The sequence below is a fragment of the Polypterus senegalus genome, chromosome 1 (genome assembly GCF_016835505.1).
Source record: "Polypterus senegalus isolate Bchr_013 chromosome 1, ASM1683550v1, whole genome shotgun sequence".
NCBI lineage: Eukaryota > Metazoa > Chordata > Cladistia > Polypteriformes > Polypteridae > Polypterus > Polypterus senegalus.
The window spans coordinates 284941075-284957057 of NC_053154.1; the positions used below are offsets into that span (position 1 = coordinate 284941075).

At 37.4% G+C, this 15983-nt stretch overlaps 1 protein-coding gene across 3 annotated transcripts in view; it reads left to right on the top strand.

The window, feature by feature from the left end:
* LOC120543135 (nebulin-related anchoring protein) overlaps positions 1-15983 on the top strand; it is a 113520-nt gene that overhangs the window by 7566 nt on the left and 89971 nt on the right. For all 3 annotated transcript variants that reach the window (XM_039776033.1, XM_039776021.1, XM_039776025.1), the window contains exons 5-10: positions 1630-1734; positions 5065-5172; positions 7498-7602; positions 11430-11537; positions 15038-15115; positions 15254-15361. In XM_039776033.1, the coding sequence (XP_039631967.1) occupies positions 1630-1734; positions 5065-5172; positions 7498-7602; positions 11430-11537; positions 15038-15115; positions 15254-15361 (612 nt within the window). The remainder of the gene's footprint in view (positions 1-1629; positions 1735-5064; positions 5173-7497; positions 7603-11429; positions 11538-15037; positions 15116-15253; positions 15362-15983) is intronic.

The window sequence follows — 15983 nt, forward strand, 5'->3', positions numbered from 1 at the left end:
TTAACATTACTTCTAATTGTGAATGTCAACTTGCCATGCAAAAATATTGCCATTATAGTGTTTAATCACATAAAATATATATAAACCATAGTGCTTCTCTAAACTCTATTTGCTGATGTTATGCTGTATAGTGATACTGTAGTCAAAATGACAGAAAGATATAGCAGACAGCAGTACTTTTTAAATGCATGGAGACAAGTAGTTGCATGGTCAACATGTGTATGTGTGTCTCTCTCCTCTATCGCCACATTCAATAAAATGTACACATTAAACATTAAGCTTCAGTTACCTTGTGTTAATGAGCTACTGAATGGATAACAGCAATTTTAGTTCTTAATTTTCAGCTTCAAGTCTTTTGTTCAGTTTCTTTTTCTCTCTTCTCTGAAACCCCAGCTATTTAAAGTGCACAGGCTGGAGGAACTGGGAGAGAATGTTTTAGAAAGAAACCTTGTGAGCATAGCCTTTGTAATGGTGGACTACACCATTGTTCACTACAAAACGTTTTAATGATTTGTGCCCAGGAATGTACTCTAGTTTGAGAATGATGTCTGGCCCAGGAGACTAGCCTATTCTGATTATTTGCCACATTATCAGGGGTCTGCGGTGGGTTGGCACCCTGCCCAGGATTGGTTCCTGCCTTGTGCCCTGTGTTGGCTGGGATTGGCTCCAGCAGCCCCCGTGACCCTGTATTCGGATTCAGCGGGTTAGAAAATGGATGGATGGATGGATTATCAGGGGTTTACAACCTTGTTTTAAGATGAACTCCCTTGCAGGTTAGCATTGCACTTCTAATATTTATGTTCATTTTGTAGGTATATAATGCTTAATATGTCTTTACATGCTGTTGATCTGCATAGTAGGCTCTTTATTGGCAGCTGTTTTTGTTATTTTTGTTTTTAATAGATAGTTTAAGGTGGCACATTGTTGTTTCAAAAATATACTTGTCATGATTTTAGGGTTTATAAAATTAGAGAATAATTTTTAATTATTATTCTGCGAACTGTAATTTATTTAGGAGGTGTTGTTTTCCACATCGCTTTATTATTTACCAAGATGCCATTTTATAGTGTCTATTTGTTGACAGGCACCACTGCTTTGTATAGTTAGCTAGTCAGTAGTAATGGCACCTCTTCTGTCATGTAACATTTGTAAATTGGGGCGTGTGATGTTAGTGGACCATCAATATAAAAGATGGTGAAATGCTTTTTATGATCCAAAACTGTGCATGAAGCAGGGGTTTTTGACTAAGATTAGGGGATTACTAATGTTTTGGGAGTCTCACTTGATTAATTAAGATCTCCTTGTATTTGACCTCCGCTTCTCTTCTGGCCTTTATTTATCACTCATCTCCTGGTCTTGTTCCCTGTTCTAAAATTTTGTCCCATCCTTTTGTTGAGATGAACAATATTAAAACAACCTGCCTAATTTAGGGATATGTTAACAGATTTACTTTTATAACACAAGAGAATTGAACCATTTGCTTATTTTTGAATTTCCTGCTTGGAAAGTAATATTATTTCTGGTTACTGGCAATTTAATGTTCAGTTGATATTTTTTAGTATGTCACATTATGTTTTTACATTTTTATAATTAGTGTTTTCCTTATCTCTGCTTTTGAAATCAATACAGACAGAATATAAGCATGGCCATGAAGAGCATCTTTCAAAGTATACATCAGTGACAGATACGCCCCAGATACTGCATTCCAAAGCTACAAGTCAGCTCGCCAGTGATGTAAGTACAAATACGCAAACAGCCCATTACTATAGGTTTTTAAATTTAACGTGATTGCAACAAAAGAAAAAAAAAACAAATCAAGGTAAAAACTTAGAAAGAATAAACTGTTAATTAAAAAGTGTGTGTTTGTATTTAGTTTTTCTCATTTTTGGCCTAAAATCACAACTATAGATAGCTTCAGCTAAATCAAAAAGGAACCTCTTACTTATCCTCTATATATCAAATAGCACAGAAGTAGGAAATTCATCTTTTATTTTTGGACAAACTGTATAAGACAGAAACATGTACCGCACATCACTGGATAGAGGAAAGCTCAAAGTTTGGTCCTATGGTTTTTGAGGATGCATGCACTCAACATGAGCACCATATGTAGCGCGACAAACAGCAAACCAGTAGATCATTTCTTACCACACAAAAGTCAACTGGTCCCTAGTTACTGAATTCACAGCTTCCTCAATTCAATGTCGCAAACCTTTAAGATTAGTGGGAACCTTCCAATCCATCGTAATGGAATGGTGTCGTTCAGGTAATGCCGGACCGTCATGCAAAATGGTGCCCTGCCTCATTTCCACTTGGAGGTCCAGTGTTACCTGAATGACACCATTCCAGGATGATGGATTGGAAGAGGTGGACAAGAAGATCTTGCTCATCGTCTATGGCCTCCCAGGTCTCCAGACCTTAACCCTTGCTATTTTTATCTATGGGGTACATTAAAGAAAGAGTGTTTGTTCCACCTATGTACGATTATCTTCAAGATTTGCGACATTGAATTGAGGAAGCTGTGAATACAGTAAGTAGGGACCAGTTGACACTTGTGTGGCAAGAAATGGTCTACCATTTTGATGTTTGTCACACTACACATGGTGCTTATGTTGAGTACATGCAACCTCAAGGACCATAGAACCAAACTTTGAGATTTTCTCTATCCAGTGATGTGTGGAATGTGTTTCTATCTTATACAGATTGTTTGAAATACATTTTTTAAATGTGCTCTTTCATTTTCAACAGCCCTGTATGTGAGCTTTGTTTGAAAATCAAGCCACTTCTGGTTGTATTTCTTCAAGTATTGGTTTGTTGGATCTTCTTGTTGCCCAAGGAACTGTCAGCAGTTTTTTCCAACATAAAATTTTAAAAGTGTCAATTCTTTTGCATTCTGCTTTAGAAATAGTCCAGCCCTCACAGCCATACATCACTACTGGAAACACCATAGCTTTAATAATATAGGATTTGTGGAGAATGTGATGCTTCTGCTCTTTAGTGTTTTATCAAAATTACCCATAGCTTTCCAGAAGCAAGTGATATTTCATTTCATTGCTGCAGTCTCTTTCTACAGCCACGGAGAACAAAATCTGTTTCTTTCTCCAGTGGGCCATGACCAGGCTCATCATGAGTAGCTCTACATGGTATAGCCCATGGTATTAAAGAGAGACACAAACCCTTTCACCACAACAAGGTTGCGTGCCGTGGAGTGGGCACTTAATGTACCATTGGACAAAGCATATTTTTATAATAAACAGCATACTTGAGGAATGTGTATGATTTTGTGTATGTGCTATCAATCTTAGTTCATTATTTTGTGCAGCCCATCAGAGGGAAAGAAGCAATGTATCCTCATGTATAGGCAATGCTGTAACTTTGGGAGACACGTATGATGACTGTAGAGAATGTTTTATGCATTGAAGATGCAGTAATGTATTTACAGGTCTTTTGCAACTGCAGAGCTGGTAAGAGGTTTGTGCAACCATGACTAGAAAGGAACTATAAAACATGCATCATTTATTAATAGATAACAAGACACTCAATTGAAAAAAAATCAGAGACCTTTATGTTATATTTAACCATGTAATAGTGCTCCTAAATGCATAATGCATGCCATACGTATCTATTATAGATGCGTATTAGAATGTCCTATGCAACAATTCAGAGTTGCATTCAGTGCATCATTATGAAAATACAAACCTGTGGTGACGCAAATCATACGTGCTTTTTCTATAATGTCATCAATGTAATCGTGTCGCAGAGAAAGTCAATAGTAAATAAAGAGCATTGAACAAGGAAGTGTACAAAGGAAGAGAAGAAATCATCTAAAGAAAAGATCTGGACAATTATGATGGTGAAGCAGCTGACAAGAAAGACTAGAGGCAATAGAAGCAAGCTGGCAGTCATGTGTAAGTCAAAGTTTGTTAGAAATAATATATCAAAAAACTTTATCTGGAGAGAACAGAAAACAGGAAGGCGGTGACCTGCTAAAAACAAATACTAAAGCCTATAAAGCCTCAAAAGAACTAGACAGAAGAAACTGGCATAATACAGAACTTAAAAAATGTAAAACTGGACTGAAGCCATTGTTGTTCAGAAACTGAATGGATATTTAGAGCACTGCAAATTGTTTTTAAAGGACTTTAGAAAAAGTCCAGTGTTCTCAGTAAAGACACCAATGAAGCATATTGTAGTTATTTCAGAACTATTAGTCTATGAATCCAAAATTATCCTAAAGATCTTAACTAAAACGTATAAGCAAACGTTGATGTTGCATGATGAATTCTTGATGAAACTAGTATAGTGATAAAAACTATTAGGCAATCGGTTTCCTAATAGTACTAGTAGAAAGGTGTTACTTTATTTTAATAGATCTAAACCAGGGTCAGCAATCTCAATCCAGGTGGGCTGCAATCGCTGTAGGTTTTTGTTCAAACCAATTTCTTCATTAGAAACTATTTTTTGCTGTTAATTAAACCTTTGATTTAATTGTGTGAATGGGTGGTGCTTTCATTCATGCTGACTTGTAACCCACATAAGAGAGGTGCTTCTCGTTCCTTCACTTTTAGTCTTTAATTCTTTACAAATATTGTACATTGGGCAAAATTATGAAGAACATATTGCAGATATTTGTAAGTGACCACAAGGTAGCTGCTGAAGTGGTGTTTAGAGTGTGAAGATAGATGGCTATGGACCTGTACAGGCATTTATAGCTGTAAATGTTTTTTATGCTCAATGTTAAAATGTCATCTCTGTGATGGCTACTGGCTCAGAGTATAATGCCACTTATGTAACCTTCCACTGTTGCAGCTAAATGAGATAAACATGCCATTACCTGCAGTATATTTATTTTATTTTTAAGTTTTTTTTTTCAATAAAAATGGAAGCTCTAAACATGATTTTTATTTTAAACCTTACTGTCTGGTACTACATTGTATATTCCATATGTATAATGTATATACTGTACCAATTAAAGTAAAAGAATAATAGGACAGTGAATATGTAAAACAAATATTGTTCTAGTGATGTTTTCATGCACCTTAAGAGTGGTATTTTTTTTGCTTTCAGGTTAAATATGTAGAAGATTATCAACAACTTAAAGGAAAAGGCAGTTTCCCTGCCATGATAACGCCTGGATATCAGCTTACAAAGAAAGCAAACATTTTAGCTAGTGATGTAAGTACAGTGATGAAGCTTAGCTTTATTGTGTACATGAAGAATTAATTTGGCAACACTTCTATATCCCTGCATTTTATTTTAATTCATAAGTGAATCATGAGTAATCAATGCTTATTTCTGAAACTGTATTATACGAAGAGCCTAACAGAAAAAAAATCACATGGTTCAGATATGGAAAGTCAGAAACGTCATACATCTGGTTGAGCAACAGTATGAGCCGCCAGCGGATTGTGGAAGACTCACTGTGTGCAATCGGAAGTCTGTAAGTTGATTTCTGGGTGACACATGGTTCTGGAGATTATACTCGTTACCTACAACTGAGCCTGATTTTAAATGTATATTTACCAAAAGAAATATAAGCAATTGTATCATAAATGTTGTATAAAGGATTCATGCCGACTAAGCAAATTTTAATGTAAATGTATTTATTTGGCTTACGCCTTTATCCAAGGTGACTTGCAACACTTTTATCAAAATTGAGATCAAGAATGTAATCAGGAATTATGAAAAAGGCTGTTTCATTTGGTTTCTTGGAAGAGGCTAGTACGGTAATTGTGTCTTTACGTGTTGTACATGGTCATAATTAATCACAGTCTGTGTGTATTATTATTATTAATATTACTTATCCAAGGTGACATACTGCATTTGAGAAACAATTGGTTGCATTTCTGATGTTTTTCCAAATGGAGTACAGGCTGGTGAAGTGATTTGCTTATGCTCTCTAAATGGCAGGATGTGAACCCACAACCCAAAAGCCCTTTTTTAAAATTTTTATTATTGAAGAAAATAAGTTTGCATACAAACAAGTTGTATTTATACAACAAATTACTTCATAGTCAAACTAGAAAAAAAATCATCAGAAAGTGAAAAAAAGAAAGCAGGAACAAAAAAATACAAAACCTAACAAAACAGAGACAGAGAGGAGAGACAGGAGCAATGGAAAAAATAGAAAAAGAAAAAGAAGGAAAATTGTCCTTTTCCAACCAGATATAAATGCTTATTCTAAATCTCTATAAATGTAAAACCCAATGTCTGTCTGTCTCTCTGCCTGTATGTATATCTGCTTTTCACGAGAGGACTACTTAACAGATTTAGATTGGGTTTTTTTCCATAATTTGCTTGAACATTCCGTTGATTTTTTGACTTCTAAGTATCATAGTTCACTTGCGGTACCGATTTATTTGTGCTAATCTGAGACAGAGGCTGTGGGCTGAGGGGAGGGGGAGGCGTGACGTCAGGAGTAGGGGGCTGGGTAGGGCCCTCATCACATACGCGCCAGCCTCCATTTGAGTTGGTGTACATCTGCATTTTGGAGTGTACCTTGCCTACACTTAGCTGGTGATACCTGCTTTTTTACTGCCTTTTAAATTTTGTCCTGTGTCACTACGACGCGGGCGGAGATACAGTTGACAGATCCTTTAAGTGAGAATTTTTCCAATTTCACATAGTATGGAACATCACTGACTTATGAAAGGTGGGCTGGGGTTCTCCCAGTTAAGCAAGATAAGTCTATATGCTAGTAGTGTACTGTATGTAATTACAATCAGTTTGCCTCTCTCACTTTCAACCCATCAGGGAGTCTACCAAAATACAGCTGTTAATGGGTTAGGAGTGATTGTGACCCCAAGGCTGTCTGATAGGCATTAATTTAATGTTAATTTGGTGTACTTCCAAAAAATGTGGCCTGGTGACACTGGAGCTAGACTGCAATGTTCACAGGTTGGATCTTGCCCTGTATATATTTTGGATAATTTTAAATGAGATAAATGTGATTGATAAAAGAAGTTGAATAATTGAATGTTTTGCGCATATGGAGCTGAAGTGTATTCTATGCATGGCTGCCTTCCACTCCTTTTCAGAAATATTATTTGAAAAATCCTTTCCCCATTGTACCCTGGGATCTTTGAAAAGGAATAACTTTGAAATGTTCTTATATATTGTTGAGATACTGTCTGTGCCTTCAAGACTGATCAATACTTCTTCTAGAATAGAAACGGGTGGGAGGTGAGGAAAATTAGGTAGGTTTCTTTTAGCAAAATTTCTGATTTAAAAGTAGTGGAAGTTAAATTTGAAGTGTTATTTTCCATAAGATACAAAAACATATTCTATATGCAGTTCTCTAAGTCTTTTAATCCTGGACATTTTCCAAAGATTAAATATTATGTAAGTTTGAGAGGGTTAATATTATCCTAGCATTTGTTAAATTTTTTAGATTTATAATGTATGTACTGCTTCCAACCTATGAGCGTATAGATAATGTGCTATATGTATCATGCTTTAAACTAAAGGTGTGTTATTTTTATTATGGTGTGTTTGGAACAGGTGGAGTACAAGCGTGGACATGAGGAGCGAGTTTCAAAATACACATCAGTTGCTGAGACCCCAGATGTGCTTCTAGCAAAGACAAGTGGACAGCTGTCTAGTGATGTATGTGAGTTAATAAAGAAGGACATTACTGTGTAGAGGGACAACATGACCAGTTAAGCCAGTGATATTTTATTTTTAGAGGATTTTTACAATTGTGTTAGATAATATACAGTTAAAGGTGCCTATGCACTTTAGAGGGTTTCTATAAAATGTTTATATATTTTAAAAAGTAATATACTACTGTATACAATCATTTATTCATGGCAGAACCACATTTATCTTATGCATCTGAGTGCCCCAGTGCTTTGGTCACACCTAATATGCTAATTTTTAATCTTTTTATTGTAATTTCTAATAGCGATAAATCTTTTCAGTTTTGTTAATGCTGACGGAACTTTTAAGCTGTACTGTATATGTGTGTGCACACTATATGTAAATGTTTAGTCTGTTGTGCATATATTGTGCATATATGTACATGAATCAAATATTTCAGCTGGAAGAATGAAGGAAAAATAATCCTATGTGTAATATTTCTTTAATGCAGCAATGTCTAGAGTGAGTGTTAAGTCTAAAAAAGACCACTAATGCAGCATGACTTTACAGTATTTAGCCTTTGGTTTTAATTAAAGTTACTTACACATCACAAATGCTTATTGTGATTGCTTACATGTTTTGCATACAGTATATATGTATACTTTTATATATAATGATATACTGTTGAGTGGCACGGCTGCCTTGCAGTGAGGAGACGTGGTCTCCACGCACAGTCCAAAGATGTGCACTTTAGGTGTATCGGTGATGCTACATTGGCCCTAATATGTGTGAGTGTGATCAACATGTGATGGCCTTGTGCCCTGTCTAGGGATGGTTTCCACCTTGTTTCTGATGCTTGCTGGGATAGGCTCCAGCTTCCCCATAACCCTACTTAGAATAAGTGTGTTTGGAAAATGAATGGATGACATACTGTTAAAGCCAGGTTATACGGTGAGTCATTTGTGGAAATTGCACTGGAATTTTCTTATTTTACTGTGCAACTTGATAGTCATTTGGTTACCCTGCCTGCTTAACCACATGTTTGTGTTCAAGAGCTATTCAACAGAGTTTTCTTATTAAGTGCATGAAGGTTAATGATCAAGAATGCCAAGACAGTATGTCCTTGAGAAGGTCCCTAAACATTCAAGTATTTTAGTGACAGAACTATAGAAGTGTATGTGGTTTGTCATTTTGGATCAAAGTGTCAGATAAATTAAATGCACTCATATGTATTGTATACTCGATGATAAATTATATTGTTGTTTACAGTATACTAGATACAGTCAGGTCCTTAAGTATTCAGACAGTGACACAATTTTTTTTGCTCTGTTACCACCATAATGGACTTGAAATAAAGCAAATCAAAATGTGATTGAAATGTAGGCTTTCAGCTTTAATTCAAGGGGTTTAACAAAAATATTTTAACGAGCTGTTTAGAAAAGACAGACATTTTTATACATGGGCTCCCTGTTTTCAAGGGCTCAAAAGTGTTTGGACAAAGTAATATTATCATAAAAAGAATCATCATTTTCAATATTTGGTTAAATCCCATTATAGTCAATGATTACCTGAAGTCTGGACCCCAAGGCTGTCTCCTAGTGCTGGGTTTCCACCCTAGTGATACTTGGCCAGGATTTTACTGCCACTGTCTTCAGTTGCTGCTTATTCGTTGGGCTTTCTGCCATCAGTTTTGCCTTCAGCAAGTGAAATGCATGTCTAATTGGGTTGAGGTCAGTTGATTGACTCGGCCTATGAAGAATATTTCCACTACTTTGCATTGAAGAGCACTTGGTTTGCTTTCACAGCATGTTTTGGCTTCTTGTCCATCTGTATTGTGATGTGTCGTCCTATCAAGTTGGCTGAATCTGAGCAGATAGTATAGTCCTGTACATTTCAGAAGTCATCCTGCTACTTCTGCCAACAGTCATATTTTCTTATATAATACGCTACCGTGGCTGTCTGTTTGTCTGTCCAGGATTTTATATCACCTGTAGCTCGCAAACCGTTTGAAGTATTGACCTGAAATGTGGCACACATATACTCCGTGATGTCTACTATCCACTTTCGGAGTGATGATTGACCTCCAAGGTCAACCCAGGAAGGTCAAGATCAAAAATCAAATAACTTGTAGCCTGAAATATGGTACATATATACTAAGCTGAAACTATGCACTATAGCTTTATATTAAAAGCAAAGAGTTTCTGGAATTATTACTCTTTTTTTATTTTTATTTTATTTTATTGTAGAATCAACCCTCGGCAGCGGCCTGCAGTTCTCATCCCTACCACCTTCGCCGTCACTTCCCCTACCTCTTCATTTCTTAAATCATTCTTCAGGCAGATTGAAGACTTAAGTGGCAGCATAAGTGAAAAATGAAGTAAAAAGTACTAAGTAATTGCAATACAAACACTGATTTAATCCATTTTAACATGAAAAGATGCCGATGAAAGAAGATAAGAAGCGGGCGCTAGGTTCGAGAAAAGTAGAACTGCTCAGGAAGCAGCAAGCACATCAACTTCTTAGCAAATGAATGCTAAACGTACAGAGAAAGAAAGTCAAGTGTATTTGCAGTGCACCATTACTGGCCTTCAATAGATAGATAGATAGATACTTTATTAATCCCAAGGGGAAATTCACACCAAGGGGAAATTCGCAAAAAAAAATCCATGTAAACTAGTAAAAGCAGTAAAAAGTGTCCAGGGAGCAATTCCACATAAAAGAAAGTGGTAGAAGTGATCAGTGAAATAGAGAATAATAGAGAAAAAAGGTAAAAAGATAAAGTCATACACAGAGCTGCTGGAATGGCTGCCACTTGCGGCGCCAGTGCAGAATTTAATAATAAACACTACTGACCGACTTCCATTGGCAGTCAGGCATGATCATGCCATAAAACTGCCAACACCATGTTTCACACCTGATGTGGCGTTATCTGATCATGAGCTGTTTCTTCACTTATACTCTATACTCTTCTCTTTCCAGCATTCTGGAATATATTGATCTTAGTTTCCTTTGTTCAAAGAAAATTGTTCCAGAACTGGAAAGGCTTTTCAATTTTTTCTCTGACAAAGCCTAAATGCACCTTGTGGTAAACCCTCTGTCTTTGCTTTCCTGAAGTATTCTCTTGATTGTAGACGTTGGCAGTGATCGATCTACCGCCCAGAAAGTGTTCTTGGTTTGGCAAAATGTTGTGATGGGGTTCTCCTTCACCGGGGACAGAATTCTGCCATCATCCAGCACAGCTGTCTTCTGTTTTTCCAGACCTTCTGGTGTTGCTGAGTTCACCAGTGCGTTCCTTCTTTTTAAGAATATATCAAATGGTTGATTTGACCACTCCTCTTGTTTCTGCTATCTCTCTAAAATGCTTGTTTTGTTTTCTTGATTTACAGTAGCTGATTTTATGTTCCTGTTAGGCTAGTTAAGTGCATCAGACAGAGTCTAATGAAATCATGTACACTAATTGCATAGGGAACTGTTAGTGATGGTCTGTGTTGGGATGCATCTGCAAAAGAAAAAAACTGGAAAGGTTACTTCCATGATTAAAAATGAAAAAACAAATCAGTATCTATAACATTTCAAATATTTAACCTTTATCATGAGTGTGTGTTACATACTTGACAAAGACTAAACAGTCAAACATTGTGTTTCTTACTTTGTTTAAATGTATGTATTTTTCTTTCATTGTATATTTGAAAAGGCTGTAAACACAGAATTAGGTTTATTTTTTTAGGACTTAATGCCAGTAATAACCCAATGTTCACTCTTTTAAAAACTGTGTGTAACATAACTTTACTTTCATTCTCCTCCATTATGCTTTGATGCCACCTAAAATCTCATCAAAATGTGCTTTTGTGTAGTATGCGTACACTGAAGAATACCAGCAGCAGAGAGGCAAAGGCAGCTACCCAGCATTGATTACACCGGCATATCAGATTGCCAAGAAAGCAAATGAGCTGGCCAGCAATGTAAGTGAACCATGAACAAATGTGTAAAACAATAATAATAATAATAATATTGCTTCATTTTGGACACTAACATTATTAGAAATAAAATGTATTTGTGGTGCAAATGCTGTTCAGTCATAAGTCCTGAGTCACACTCACATGTTATATTCCTACCCCAATTAACAGGGAATAATTTATAATGCCCTCCAGATCTGAAAGTTCTAATTTTTCCATTTTGTTCATTCACTTTGCATGTGTCCTTATTCCATTAAAGGAGCTAACCCTGGACAGATCGGTTTAGTGTCACTATGTGGGCACATGAGTGTGCCCTGTGATAGACTGCTGCCCCATCCAGGGTTGGCCCCTTCCTTGTTCCCAGCATTGCTGGGATAGAAAATGGAGAGATAAAAAGATCCAAAGATTATGTGGTAAAAGAGTTAACTGTTGTCCTACAGTTCTATTAACGTAAGTATTGTGTCAAGTGCTGTGTTGTAATGTTCCCTATGAAATGCATTATATAACCAAAAACAGCAGTTATTTCTAAATTAATTTTCATCCTGGCATGATAAATATTTATGATTTATTTATATCTTTGTAAACTACTAATTTTAGGGATATTTTGCATTTTCACCATCTTTCTAGACTTGATCCTATTACATAAGTTGAACTGACCTGAGTTTATGTTTACTGCTGCTTCTATATGTAAGTCATTGACTTGTAAATCCATAATTCTATGTGGATGTCTTTTTTAACACTATGGAATGAGACAAGTGAGGAGTTGAGGCACCTCCACAGTGAACTCTGTTTAACTGGGGAAAAAGGCAGAAGAAATAAAAAGAAAAGTCACGGTTTGAACAGTCACAGACAGTTTACAAAAGGTGTCAGGCTTGTATATATCGCAAGGTTGGAGCATCATCTACTGTCCTTTCTGGTCCATCAGTGAACAATCTCTTTCAGTGGCTGGGGTGTTTATATATTCTAGGATTCCCATAGAGGCTGAACTTCTGGGGAAACGGGGAAGTGACCCAAGAACTGTGGAGAAAATGGGAGATGGCATTAGCAATTACACCTTCTCTTGGTGTGGAGCGGTACTGCTTACCTTATCAGAGCCCTGAAGGTGCCGCCTAAGCACTCATGTCTGACACTTTCTAACTATAGTGTTTATTGACTTTTGCTAAAATCTCTCATGTGTCAATGAGTGACAGGGGAGATACTGTACTGGTAAAGGCACTAAGCTGCAGAAAACAAAGCTTTAGTTTCAACCCCAAGCAACAACTCACTATGTTTGTGTGTTTGGTGTCACGCAGTGCATCAACCAAGGCCAGATTAAGACCCCCACAGTCCCCTGGGTGACCTGATGAATAGAACTCCTTAACAGACAGTTGGTCATACTTTAAACAATGCAGTGCACAAACATCTGGCCACTGTAAAGGCTAGGGGGCCTCAAACATGAACACACAAGACAGTCCCAGGTTCAAATAAAAGATGTTTATTACACAAATACCTTGTATAAACAAGTGCAAAGCAAGTTGTTTCTCCTCCTCTCTCTCTACTGCACTGCTCTCCTCCAGTCGAGTGTTGCCTTCCTTCCTCCCAGCTCTGACTCGCCAGTGTGGTTCCTTTAATTGAGGACCTGAAAGTACTTCCAGTGTCAGGGCATTTGCCCATTTGAAGCACTTCCAATAACAGGGAGAGTAACTCCTTGCAGTGCCCTCTTGTGGCATCCACAGATCCCAGCAGGGCTATGGACTACACTTCCCAGCATGCCCTACTGATTTCTAGCTGGGCACCGATATCCAGTGTAGTTGCCATCTAGCATCGTGGGGCAGTAAACAGCCCTCATCGTCAGGGAAGGTACTCCAAATATATCAGGCCGGGATGCCTGTCCATCTGCCTGGGGCTTCCTGTCCGTGTAAGGAATCTTTCTCTCCTTTGTCTGTGATGCCTGTCCAACCATCTGGTGTGTCTTGTACGGGTAAGGCTTCTTTCTCAGACTCAGCTGGGATACCTGCCCATCCACTTGGGGCCTTCCATCCGGGTAAGGAACCTTTCCCTTTCCTGGTCAGGATTCCCGTCCATCCCATGTGGCACTTACACCATTTAATGCAGTAATTCCCACTATTAATGGTACAGTGGTACCTTGGTATACGTCCTTAATCCGTTCCAGATCCTTGGACTTATACCAAACAGGACTTATACCAAACAAATTTTTCCCATAAGAAATAATGGGAAAATGATTATTTCGTTCCCATGAAAATAAAATCCTATTGTTATTGGCATATTATACATTGATGGGGTTGTATAAAATAATTTAAACACTGCTTAATACTAAAATACATAAATACAAAAGCAATTAGATGAAATAAATGAAAATGAATTGTCCGATAACAATGAGTTTAATTTTACTGCACAACAAAGGAGAGCGTTACAGCCCTTAAAGGAGCCACTTCAGGCGATTGTGTAGCACTGCCGTTGTTCTTCTTCTGGCAGTCTTCAATCCAAATCCCTAAAGCAGATTCCATCCAGACTACTGCCTTATTACATCCACTTACAACTCGTTTTGCACCCTGGTTAAAAAGACACTGCGGCCGTAGATCTTATATTCCTTTCCTACTTTTTAAATAAAAAGAATTGTAGCCTTCAACAAATCCAAAACGTTTACCTTTTCGCCAATCATTAACATCTTCCGTTTGCACTTGGGCACGGCCCCTGAAGCAGTAGCAGATCGTTTTGGAGCCATAATGAAGGGCTTGACTATGCACAAAGATAAACACAAAAGAGCACAACTCTTTACACAGCGAAACACGTTGATGCTGAATGAGCGAGACGAGACTTCCTGGTTAACAGTGCATTCAGCGCGCAGGAACTTAACTGCGTGCTCTGATTGGTTAGCTTCTCAGTCATCTGCCAATAGCGTCCCTTGTATGAAATCAACTGGGCAAACCAACTGAGGAAGCATGTACAGGAAGTAAAAAGACACATTGTCCACAGAACCCGCGAAGCAGCGAAAAATCTGCGTTATATATTTAGTTATGCTTTCATATAAAATCTGCGATAGAGTGAAGCTGCGAAAGTCGAAGCGCGATATAGCGAGGGATTACTGTACAGGTTAAAACTTGGCCCTTTTTTTTTTGAAGGCGCGCGCCCGGTATACCACACGTGTTGTTCTAGCACATGAGTCGTATTCCAAACAAAGGTCGTATACCAAGCAAAATATTTCGCCTCTAAACAGGACGTATACCAAGTTGGACTTATTCCAAAGCAGACGTATACCGAGGTACCACTGTATTTGAAAATTTGATAGTTTCATAGAGCGGGTGGGGCCCCCTTGGTGATTTGATTGTATAGACAGCCATTTGGGTGTCACCCCACCTCGATGAAACAGCAAATAATATAGAAAACCATAGGAATATATCCATGCAGTGTTTAGAAATGTGCTGTCCCTGACGGTCACTGTATCAACTCCAAGGTTTATCAACCTCAGGTATTTATTGATTCTTATGTGTTTTTTTTTATCTCAGATTAAGTACCATCAGAAGTATGAGACGGAGATTAAAGGGAAAGGAAGCAGCGAAGTTGCAGCAGGAAATGTGGAACAGGTAAGATTTTTAATTCTAATAATGAGTGGAGAAAAAAAATAAGAATAGGCTTACTTTTGCTTCAACCTTTTGCATAGTGACCCCTTATTGGACTTTTATTATCTGATATTATTTCCCATCTGCATTGTCTTAACACAGTATGCTTACCCGGAGGATTATGAACAGCACAGAGGGAAAGGAAGCTTCCCAGCAATGATCACACCAGCCTATAACATTGCCAAGAAAGCCAATGACCTTGCAAGTGATGTAAGTAGCAGAGGGTTCGGTGCAGAGGCCTTCATGTTGTGCATGCTCTTATTAAATGCTAAAAATAAATGTGAGAGACAGGAGCATTTGGGGGTTTATTTGTTATTTTTGGCAATACTTTTAAACAGCCGCTAAAAAATTCAGAACTTTTTCTGTGTGAGTATTTAATGTATGATACAAGGACATTTTACCTAATTAAATATATTTTATATACCTTGTATATTTCTTATATACAACAGTGTGTTTTAAACCTTTTTAATACATTGAAACCATAATCCTGTTTTCAGGAAATGAACTGTAGCGACCTGGACTTTTCAACATTATATACGAAACAGGAGTACTTCCTAGGATACACTCCAGCTCAAAATAAAAAGTGACAAAAAGAAGCAGTTATCAGAATTAAGTGATTCACTGAGCAAAAAGAAAAACAGAATTATGCAAATTATAAAAAACAGATTTCTACACCATCTGCTCCACTCTGCCTTGTTTCCCAGTTCTACAGATTGTTTGCTTTACTTACTTGCCCAGAAGAAAGTAACACCACACATCTAACCGTCTCACCTTCTCTTTTCTTTCCCACTCTTTCTATTTTTCTCTGAGGCTTCCTTACATCCCAGCCAGC